Source organism: Gopherus evgoodei, chromosome 4 (assembly GCF_007399415.2).
Source record: "Gopherus evgoodei ecotype Sinaloan lineage chromosome 4, rGopEvg1_v1.p, whole genome shotgun sequence".
NCBI classification, from domain to species: domain Eukaryota; kingdom Metazoa; phylum Chordata; order Testudines; family Testudinidae; genus Gopherus; species Gopherus evgoodei.
In genome coordinates, this window is record NC_044325.1 from 5,361,082 (window position 1) to 5,373,329 (window position 12,248).

Here is a 12,248-nt window from a genome sequence, read left to right on the forward strand (position 1 = left end):
AACCACAAGCATGCCGGCACCGCTGCCATATTCTGGGGTGCGGATTTAGAGCTATTTACCTGCACACACCTGCATTAGCCAAGAGCAGCACTGTCTATTTTCAGCACATGCCAAGCGCTATGATGCTAGAAACCCAACTGACCTTCTCACACCTTTTGCTCTCTGCTGCCCTCCCCACACCTCTCAGAGCTCTCTGTCCAGTCTGTATGGTGTTAGTACGTCTTTATATTGTCAGTCTCGGGGGAGAAGGGGTGGGAGCGGCACTCACACTAATGGTGCTTAGGATTTTGTTCTAAGAGGCATCCTGGTCGAGCGGGTAGCGTTCATACACTGCCCAGCTCAGCGGGTTTCTGAGCTTGGCTGGCTCCTTTCAGGCCTAGGTGCTATTCTACACAACCAAAACACAACACAACTGTTGCATGTCCGTTGTACAATCATTTGCAGTGTTGTGGTAGCCGTGCTGGTTCCAGGAGATGAGACAGACAAGGTGGGCGAGGACCAAATTTTATTGGACCAAATTCTGTCGGTGGAAGGTGCAAGTGTTCACAGAGTTGGGGAAGGAAACTAGAGGTGTGCACAAGAATTTAGAGGACTGAAGGAACCAGTGACATGAGAAATAGCTGTGAAGGACCAGAAGGGGTTAAGAGAGATCACTGGGCCCATATAGCCCCACCCCTCCGGGCAGGGCCAGCTCCAGGCACCAGCCCAGCAAACAGGTGCTTGGGGCAGCCAACAGAGAGGGGCGGCAGGTCCGGCTCTTTGGTGGCAATTCGGCGGTGGGTCCCTCACTCCCTGTCGGAGTAAAGGACCAGCCGCCGAATTGCTGCAGAAGACTGGAGCGGTGGCAGTAGAGCTGATTGGACTTTTTTTTTTTTTTTTTTTTTTTGCTGCTTGGGGTGGCAAAAACCCTGGAGCCAGCCCTGCCAAGCATGCTCCTACTGGAGGAATGAGTTATAAGGGAGCTCAGAAACGCAGACAAAGGTGGTAGACCGGCTGCAGGAGAGTGGAACCCTTCTCCGGGAAGCCAGACAGAAGGCTGAGCATGGGAGGGGACCACAGAGTGAGTAAGGCTCACAGACAGGGCCATGCTCATTTGGATGCTTTGTTTGCTGAGCGAATGGTTGGACTATGGCAGACATGCCCCACACTGAAGGAATCTATGGGTAGGAAGTAGCCCAGGGAAGCGAACTGCGACTTGCAGCAGGGAAGATCCTGCTGGTGTTGTTTCCCATAGGTCTCTGGGCTGGCACCCAAAGCAGGAAGAGGACCCGAGTCTCCCTATCACACCTTCTTAAGAGACAAGGCCCGGATGCAGGTGGAAAGCTGGAGATTCCTGGCTTATGATCAAGAACAGGCAACCCCTCGGGGAGAGGGGGAAGGGGCAGAAATCAGGCGTGCTAACCACTAGGCTGTCTAGCCCTCTGAGCCCCCATCACACTGCCACAAATTGTCTTTGCTATACACAGCCCTTTTTCTAATCAGTAACAGCAATGTGATCTTTGGCAACAACTTTCTCCTCCAGTTTTGGTTACAGACTAGATTGACGGAGACTAGTGATGTTGTCTGTGACACTAAACACACAGGCTCTGTAATAAGCCGCTAAGCTGACTTTCACTTGTCACCACTTTCATGCATCAGAATTGCTACATTTCCTTGTCACCTTACAGCCCCTTCTGACTGTTTCTCTTCTTTGGTTACTCCTATTTAAATAGTTCCATGCTATAGACCAATACAAATACAGAAAAGTGGAACAAATGTGCATGCAGAAACTGAATCAAATGGACACAGAGTACACCAGATTCTGCTCTGTTACACTAGTATAAATCCAGAGAAACTCCACTAACTTGTAGGGAGTTACATCAGTGTAAATGAAAGCAATTTTTGCCCAGTTGTCACACCTTTCATAGTTCTTAATAAACCACTAACTAGTTATTCTAATCCCATCTCTGATGGTAGCCGGCCCCAGATACTTCTAAACAAGGTGTCTGCCCCCACTAATGGACCCATTTTAACAAGCTCACAGAGGGGACTTTCTCTAACAGTGCTAAAATATACTACAGCAACAGTCATTTAAATAGCATCTCTGAGAACTCTGAGGAGCAGGATTCTGCTGGTCTCACCTGATGAAGAAGCAACAACCACAATCTTGGCCACCACACTGGAGACTAAACTAGAGACCACTAGAGCAGAAAGCAGGAGTGTGTCTATAGCTTAAACTAAAGAGCCAAGCTCTGCATGTAGCTGAGGATGTAATCTATGGACCAGGCATAGCAATGGGGAATCAAAGTACATATTGACCATTGGGTTATATAGTTGCTGACTACCATCTCCAGGCCTGATTCTGCTCCCACTCACGCAGGGTTTATATGAGCGTGTCTCCTTAGATGTCAATGGAGTTACTCCTGAATTACACCTGAGCAGAATCAGGCCCTCGGTCTTTGACATTATACCTACTTTCGCAACCATCAGAGAGATACAAATAAGCTGGTCACACTTTGGAATCGAGACGTGACTGTAGAAAAATGGGAAAATGTGCAAATGTAAATAAAATGAGTAGTTCATCCCAGATGCAGAACTCTTATTAAATCTTCAACCGGTAGCTTCATTCATTCATTATCTGTTTTCAGTCCCTTCGCAGCACATATTATTAAAGCATAACCTCACTTAATCTAACTTGCAATCTTCAACATGTTTTGACACTTGCTAACCAACAGTTCTCCAGAAAACATCTACTTGAAGTTATTAATTATCTACTCTTGACTTTGAACAGAGCTAACACAAGGTTTTTGCTGTTTGGCTTCCAGTTCACAAAACATTTCTTGCAAATTATCTAATCAACATTGATACAAAGCATGAAAGCTAGTCAAAAATTCGAAAAGGTTGTCCCGTGGGAAAGTTTGATATTTTGAAATTTATTTTGACTAGACTGTACCTCGCATGATGCATCATGCCAGAGGGGAGACTGTGATGCACCATGGGAGATGTAGTCCAGATGGAAGTCCCAAGCATAGAGGACAACTGGGACATGAGGCACATGAACTGTAATTCCCATGTGGCAACTCAGGAGACACCAACTGATATCTAACTGACCCAACACAAAATGTTTCAATTTGACAAATCAAAATATTTTGATTCAGGTTAACCCAATCTGAAATTAAATATTTTGTTTCAATTTTCCCAACAGAAAATCAAAACACTGGCAAAAAAAATTTTTTTTTAAATCAATTTTGAAGAAAAAAGGCATTTTCTTTTGTCAAAACATACTGATGGAAAATTCCTGACTAGCTCTACAGAGCATCTAGAGGGTTCTTATGAACTCTTTAACCCAAGATCTTTTTATAGGGCTCGACTGTGATCCTCTTACTCGTTGAATAATATCCAATTCTACAAATAGTCGCACTGACGCCATTGGGACTTTTCACAGGGTAAGGTACCATTCATCCTGGCCCATAGCTATTTCTTTTAGACTTTAGATTAAGGGTAAATTTATAAATAGTTTATACAGGTTTAAAATTATTAGTAGTTATTTTAACAAAATAATTAACTGACTGTAATAGAGTTCAACAGATCAATATATTGCTTATTACCATCTACAGCACCTTCTCTGGTTGTGTTTATAGCATGTCTGTAACACATTTACATCTCTTAATCATTTCTTATCCCTTCTAAACAATATATTAAGGATACTTTTATATAAAATGTGGCTATTAACTGTATTCTTTGAGGACACTAAATGCAACACTTCTGTATGCATATTTATCAAACTAGATAATAGAGAAATCCCTTAAAAGCTAGGGAAAGTCAGATCCTGAAACAAATTCCACAGCTGTCCCCTGTCATGTAAGGAGATGAAACAAAATCCCTGATCCAAACAGACTCCAACCACAGGGCATATTGGATGAGTATCTGAACGTTGTTGTTTCTGCCCATCACTTCTAGATAGATCATAGCTTAGGGTGGGTTTGTGCATTGGCCCATATTGTAAATTATAGCAGAATTCTGTGCAGTCTGTACATTTGGAAGACACTGTACAAGTACCAGATCCGCTGGGAGAGTATATAGTTTCACACAATACCTGTTTTATTGGAGAGTCTGAAAGACACCATCTTGTCAGGGATGTTGCACACACTCCTCACTGAAGCAATGCAGCTGTAATTAGCATAGTCCTGAGGCCGAAGATTCTTTAGTTTCAATATCTTTGTTTCCCCCTGCACACATTAGAAAGGTAAATTAGGACGAGATTAAGGCACAGGGACTGGTGGATTATCATAGATTTCTGAGACAGACTGCCGAGGCCACAAGAATATTGTATTGGGATGGCTAATTAGGAGCAAGTGACAAATTGGAACTGTCCAGAAAGAAAAGTTGATTTTAACCAACCCAGCTGCATACAAAAAGTGCTCTGTAAAAAACGCTTACAGGCATGACCTAAAAGATTAACTCTCCCACAGACACTTAAACAAATGAAAAAAAAAATCTTGTTTTGGCAGCAGCTTTGAAGTCGCACTTGCTGACTGGGTATCATTTCAGGTAATGCATCCTGGGCTAAAACCTGCATAATGAAAAATCATAAGCTACTGTAAACGGGTTCCTGTTGCTTTCTTTTGAAAACCGGCTTCCTAGAGATTTTATTTTTAGACAGCAGTTATGCAAATTATGGTGCAAAGATCTGAACAGAGTATTTAATAACAGAGCTCTTTTCGACAGGATCTAGAGAAAATTATAGCATCCAGGCAGGAAATTTTCATATAAAATACTATAAGAATTGGGCATAACAGAGAACCTGCCCACAGAAACATTTGAGAAAACAACCCTTAATGAAAATAATTTACAAAATCTTATATCATTGATAGAAAAGACACAGGTGTTTACATTTCCCTGACAAAGTGATACCAGATGTCTTCAAAAAGCATTGCTAAATGCAAATACTCAATTTTAGATCAAATACAAAATAAAGACACCATGGGGATAAAAAACAGAAATGTGAAGCATGGCAGATTGGGGAAAAACAGTTACAACTGTAACATTTTTATGGTAAATCATTGTCAGTTAGTGCGCCACAGAAACAGAAATTAAATACAGTAAAGTTGTATTAAAACGTGCATATGCAATTAGTGCTAGCATAGAAACAAATGTATTTTTTCAGGCTCAAGACTCCCCATGTTCAACAAATATCTAACCTGAGTTGATATCAGAGAAAGAAAGAGACTTTTGAGCAGTCCTGGATAGTTCACTTAAAACCTCCGCTCAATGTATAGCAGCAGTCAGAAAAGCTAACAGGGTTTTAGAACTATTAGGAAAGGGATAGAAAATAAGACAGAATAGATCATATTGCCTCTATATAAATCCACGGTGTGCCCACACCTCTTTGTGTCCAGTCCTGTTTGCCCCATCTCAAAAAGAATATAGCGGAACTTGAAAATGTTCACAGAAGGGCAGCAAAGAAGGTCAAGGGTAAGGAATGACTTCCATACTCGGAGAGACTAAAAGGATCAGGGCTGTTCAGCTTAGAAAAATAGCTGATTAAGGGGGATATGATAGAAGTCTATCAAATTATGAATAAGTGTGGAAAAATGAGGGGTCACTCATGAAATCAATAGACAGCGTATGCAATACAAACAAGAGGAAGTACTTTTTCACACAATGCACAACTAACCTGTTGAACTCATTGCCATGGGATGCTGCAATGGCCAAAATATAACTGGATTTAGAAAAGAATGTGGTACATTCATGGAGGAGAGATCCATCAATGGCTATTAGCCAAGATGATCAGGGATGCAACCCCTGCTCAGGGCAACTCTAAACTTCTGAGTGCCAGAAGCTAGGAGGAGAAGACAGGCGGGATCTCTCCAAAATAGCCCTGTTTTGTATATTCTCCCTCTGGTACTGGCCACTGTCAGAGACAGTCTACTGGAATAGATGGACCATTGATCTGACCATTACGGCATCATTTCTTAAAATAAAAAGATATAAAAGGACAAATCCTTTTTGACTTACTCAGCCAGAACTCCCACTAAAGCAAGCTGAAGCTCTGAATAAAGCAGGCACAAAGTGGCCTACAAACTGAAAGAGACAAATACTGAAGAACTCTTTATTACAAGATTTCCACTCAGTTGTTAATAATATTACTGTCTGGTGTATAGTTTTATTGAGACAAAAGGGTTGCACAAACATCAAGTGCACAGGGTTAAATAGGAAGGATTTGGATGGCTATATGGGCTGCATTCAAAAATACTGCCTGTTATGAATAAGCAAAAAGAGATGAAAAGGAAATAAATGGTGCACATGCCTCATTCAGGAAAGAGATAGTCTTAAATGCAGCCGTCGATCCGACTTCTGCAAACATAACATAGCATGCTTTACTACAATCCTGTGAGTAATCTCAGTGAAGTTAAATGGGAAAGTTAAGCAGATGTTGCATTAATGTTTGCAGGAAATGGAATCAAGCTAGACTGTTCAAATGCACATACATAGTAACACAAAGGGAAATCTGTACCCCTTTTCAAAGAAGGATCAATATGAGTGACCAGAAAACAGTGGTGGAGATGATGGAGAGATATTAAATCTCTTTGGTCAAATTTGGAGACCAACGTAGTTCTGCATGAGACGGGAAGGCAGGATTTCACACCTTACAATGTGTATCTCTTGGGGACATAGGGGCCAAATTAAAGCTCATTTAAGTTGACATGAAGACGACTGTGGAACTCAATGGACTGTGGATCAGGCCCACAGATACTGTGAGTTAATGAGTCTTGCAAGTTTAAGCCTTATCTGTTAACTCTTTGATATTGTGGACTAATATCACAATTGTAATGTGGTTTATGTTTCGTCAATTTCTATGATTTGTTAAAAGTAATTTTAGCAGATTTGTGTAATTAGTGTAATTATGTCTAACTATATAATTAGTGTAAATACAGCAAATGTAATCTTATAATTGAACTGTGCAATTACAATATCTAATGATGATGAAGAAAATTCGTAGGGAAAAAATTGTGCAGCAGGTTTGCAGCTTTAAAAAATTCACTATCTGAACTGCTTTAATACATGTATGAATGACTGGGTTCCCACCTCCTACACACAGTTGCTAGACTAAGTAATCCTTGTTAACAACTGAATTGCAGAAAATCTGGTTTTAAAAATCTAGAGCTAAATTTGAGTGGCAGGGTTCCTAACATGCAGATAAGGCAATAATGTGGTTTATGTTTTGCCTTCTTTTATTTAACAAAGATAGGAAGGTTAGTGGAGACAGGCTTAAAATGGAGATACGGATAAAATAGGCTGCTTCCTTCACCCCCCTCTCTTTGGCAACAATACAAGAGAAAACTGAAAATATTTCACTGTTTTCCTTAAACTTCATTTGATTTGGACTGATAATCCAGCTTCAAAGCTATCAAGAAGAAAATGTCATCGCAAATTCAAATCCCCTAATGTTCTAAAGTCAAATCTCTCCTCCCTCTTCACATCAGCTCTCACTGTTTGCTACTGTATCATCAGCAGAACCGGTTATGCAGGTATATGCAGTAAACAGGCATGAGTCGAACTTTTAATTACATTGTCCCCTTGTATATCAAATCTCATATGCACACAGATAGATGTGCTAATTCAGCCTGAGCACCAATAAATGTAGAAAGGTTATGGATAAGCTTTTGACAATCAACATGACAATCTGATTTATGTACTAATTTAATACACACGCAGGTTTTACCAAGAGTGTTCCTAATAACTGACGAACCATGTTTTATTTAAAAAAGGAATCTAATTTAATGTGACACTTTCTAGCCTAATAAGAATATATTTAACTAAAGAGATAACAGTAAACATTGCCACGTCGAGGTGTCATTAGTCAAGAAATCCCATCTCAGAGGAAGCCATTCAAAACCCTCCAATCCACACCTTGGTGTTCACTAGAAAACAGACCACAGAGTAGCTAAACTGGGTCCATAGATTATAAATTAAGAATAATCTCACTGCATTCAGAAGTCCAGGAAAGGTACTCTACCAGTCTATTTCTCCTCTTTGTAAGAGTCCAGTCTACACGTTTCTCTGTAGTATTGCAAGCTATGTTAGCAATACAAAGTGTAATACACAGCAAAAATTACAGTGCTCTCAAGTCAACAACTCAGAATTAGTTAGAATTGTTCTGCTCTAACTCTGACTGAATGGGCAGATGTTTGTTGTTTTCCTCAGTGGTTTTTTTTCAGATTTTCAAAACTCTCTCTCTTTTACATACATACATACACACACACACACACGTTTTCAGTAGACTGGATCTCCTTCTCCATCACTTTCATATTGGGGCTCATAAATGTGTTCAAAAATGTGATCTGATAGGTGTATTGGCCACCAAAACTGCCTGAGTTGCCGGAGTTTATTAGTTGGAACACTTCTGAGTAACAGCATCTCTCTCTATTTTTCCAGTCAATGTTTTAACAAAAATGGTTTCATTCCAAAATCTGGACCCAAAAATTAAGTTCAAAGGGGCGAGAGTCCAGATATAAGTAAGAGAGTTATTCCTTGAAAGGCTTTTCCGCCTGTAACTTTCTATACAGAGACACGGTACATTAATTATTTGGAGCATAGGTAGGAAATAACACTATGATAAGGGGCAGGTCTTTAATATGTGCAATTCAGTGACTTGAAGGGAACTACTTCAGTTTGCACCTGCAGCGAATCTTGCCACCTGTTCTTATCTTTTGACTTAAATTCCTTTTAAGAGGGTAGCCCAACAATCTCAAAATAGAAGGCATTTTCTCTATGTTAAGTGATGCTTACCAAAATAAAGGCACTCAGTAACTCTTTGGCATGTCATCATTACACAGCACACACACACGATACACACAGCACATGCAATCTTGCCCTATAGGCACTTTTGAAATTTCCACCCCCCCCCGTAAAACATTGTTTGGAGCTAGGACCCACAAAGGGGAGAAAAGGCAAGAGAGGAGGCTCCCAACTCCCACGGGAATTAGATAAGAGTGAGTTTCTAACTCCTTCAGAAATGAACCATGTTGGTGAAAACCCCTAAAACAAGCAGTATAGCTATTTGATCAGCTTTGGTGGGGGGAAACAACAGATGTGAAGCCTGAAATGGAAAGAAGGGAACTGTTCTTTAAAGGGTCAATATACTGTGTACGTAAGGGTGAAAATATTATGAGGAAAAGAAAAAATACTGTACCTTGATTCCTACCTGGGTAAAGAAGGGTTCGTAGATTTCAACTCCTTTATCTGACCCTTGCAGTAATACCTCTTGGCCACGCCTCCAGCTGTACCGTACTGGTGGGTTGGAGTTAGCAACACATCTGAGAAACACTGTTCTCTCATAGTAAAACTGTTCTTTTGCTTCCCCGATGCTCTGGTGAACTGTCACTATCGGATCATCTAAATCTGGAAATGCATAAAAAAAAAAGCACAAAAACACACAACTCAGATAACAAAATCAGGGCTTATATAGATCCTAAGCTGCCTCCTACACACAAGTAAGCAACCAAGACTGCACATCTTCTTGAAAAACAACAGGCAAGTATGAGACTGTTTGGGATCCGTTCTGAGAACAGTTACTACCCTAGGTATATACTCTTAGATTGTCAGTTATTTGGATCATCTTTCTGTTTTGCATTTGTACAGCACCAGGCATAATGGGGTCCCTTCCCATCACTGGGGCTCCTAGCTGTTACCACAAGAGAAATGACTTCAGAACCATTCATGGTGTTAAGTGTGAATTAATGTTTCATTTAAACAGTTTCATTTCTTTTTCATTCTTAATCTCACTTAGTTAAAACACTGTTGAACAAAACCTGGAAATAATTAGTCAAGCTGTTTTCATTTGCATCATAAGAGAAGTTTGATAGTATTTGACGAGAATGTTTTATCTTTGCCTCTTATCGAATAATGTGAGTGTATCTGCGTTTCTTTAAAGTAATAAAATAGAACATTTTTAAGGCACACATCTCTTTAGCTAGTTAGATATGTATCAAGCTACAAACAAAAAGATCCATCCCAGGCTTCGGACACCCTTGACTCTCAATTGCCCTTGACTCTCCAACTGCCTACTCTGTCCCCATATCTACTCTAGTGACACCATCAGAGGGACCAACCACACCATCTGGGGCTCATCCACCTGCACGTCTACTAATGTGATATATGCTATCATGTGCCAGCAATGCCCCTCTGCCATGTACATTGGCCAAACTGGACAGTCTCTACGTAAAAGAATAAATGGACACAAATCGGACATCAGGAATGGTAACATACAAAAGCCAGTAGGAGAACACTTCAATCTCCCCGGATATTCAATAACAGATTTAAAAGTAGCCATACTTGAACAAAAAACTTCAGAAACAGACTGCAACGAGAAAATGCAGAACTAAAATTCATTTGCAAATTTAACACCATTAATTTAGGCTTGAATAGGGACTGGGAGTGGCTGGCTCAGTACAAAAGCAACTTTGCCTCTCCTGGAATTGACACCTCCTCATCAATTATTGGGAGTGGACCACATCCACCCTGACTGAATTGGCCTCGTCAGCACTGGTTCTCCACTTGTAAGGTAACTCCCTTCTCTCCGTGCGTCAGTATATTTATGCCTGTATCTGTAATTTTCACTCCATGCATCTGAAGAAGTGGGTTTTTTACCCATGAAAGCTTATGCCCAAATAAATCTGTTAGTCGTTAAGTCGCCACCAGACTCATCACTCTTTTTGTGGCTACAGACTGTGTACACTCATTTTGTGGCTACCCCTCTGATAACTAAAATACAGACTTCCTTCTCCTGCAGTATCAATTTAAGCATCCCTGGAGCCCACACCAGAGTTTGTTCCCATTCCGAGTCCACACTTCACAAATACTCCACTGCCTCTAAACATGAGAAAGGAAAGCTAGCCCTTGGAGCATGACCTGTAAATCGAGTAACTTGGCATAGTTGCATGTTGAATCAGCAGGACCCCAAATTCGCCAAAACCTGGTTTTAGCACAGATAGTGACAATCAATATGCCATCAATTATTTGTTGCACTGTATACAAAAACCAGAGGTATTTCTCAGATGTTATCTGATCATACTGGAGCAAACCAGGATGGAAGTGTTATCCCTGGGTTTGATTCGTTTCTGATTCTTCTGATCAAATGAATGTGTGTTATGATATGGATGTACGAATCACTTATTATTTAGGCTTTTAGCAACGTTTAGAGCAATTGTACAAATACCAATGGTCTTTAGATTTTAATAAAGAAATTTACGGTTAAATTGTGTAGTGGGAAAACCCTGCATAAACAGGGATACCGATAAGCTTCTGACAATTGGCTCTCTCTTATCAAAGGGAGAGACAATTCCTTTGTAGGTGGTGTTGTTTTACTGTCACATCTTGGTAAATTATCTAAAAAATAATGGCTAAATTGAAGAAAAAACATACAAATACCTCCCTCCCAGCCACCTTTACTAACTTACGTTGCACGAACTTATGTTGCCTGCAATGTTCCACTCACAATTAGTGGCAGATAGACATCTAGCTACTAAAACATCTAACAACCAGTAAGAAGTTGCTTCTCCAAATTAAGCACTTCGGTTTCCAAAAGGGTAGGTGCAGAAAGGTAAACCTAGGTGTGCTCTCAATCTGCATGTACATTCACTGTAGCTGCATACTCATATGGGGTGACTGCATACCCAACAGTGCCTGCTCATCCACACTCAGTCTGCATGCACCCAGTGATGGCTTGTGTTAATTTGGCACACATTTTATTTGTTAGAAAAAGGTGTAGAAGCCTATGAAACACACACACTAAACTACAGGATATGCAGGATTTCTTCAGTTAATTCTGATTTTACCCACTCATCCACAAATTACAACCCCTGTCCTGCAAAGATTTATGCACCTGAGTAACTTTGCAAATGTGAGAAATCCCACTGAATCAGCTGGAACAACTCCAGGCTCTGATTCAGCATGGTGCTAAAACACATGTCTAACTTTCAGCATATTCTTTGTCCTATTGGAGTCGTCAGTGGGAGTGTACTCACATGCCTGAAGTTAGGCATATACTCCAGTACGTTGCTGAATCAGGTCCAGGAGAACACAGTTGCTCCACTGCATGTTTCCAGGATCGGGGCCAATCAGTGCTAAAAGATAGATAGCTGCTTTAAATATGTAAGCTGCTCTTTAAAGGTGTACATCTTGATTTGAATAGTAAGATCAGTGGCTGCGTGCACATTGCAGAAAACATCTCGATTAATATGAAACACACGTTCCATAGATCTATC

At 40.5% G+C, this 12,248-nt stretch overlaps 1 protein-coding gene across 2 annotated transcripts in view; it reads right to left on the minus strand.

Moving 5' to 3' along the window:
* MDGA2 (MAM domain containing glycosylphosphatidylinositol anchor 2) overlaps nt 1–12,248 on the minus strand; it is a 652,332-nt gene that overhangs the window by 288,808 nt on the left and 351,276 nt on the right. Inside the window, exons 4-5 of one of the 2 annotated variants that reach the window (XM_030562794.1) lie at nt 9,188–9,384; nt 4,076–4,208 (exon numbers count right to left, since the gene is read on the minus strand). In XM_030562794.1, coding sequence (XP_030418654.1) covers nt 4,076–4,208; nt 9,188–9,384 — 330 coding nt within the window. Of the gene's footprint in view, nt 1–4,075; nt 4,209–9,175; nt 9,385–12,248 lie in introns of both variants that reach the window. The other variant, XM_030562793.1, reaches the window with a different exon arrangement.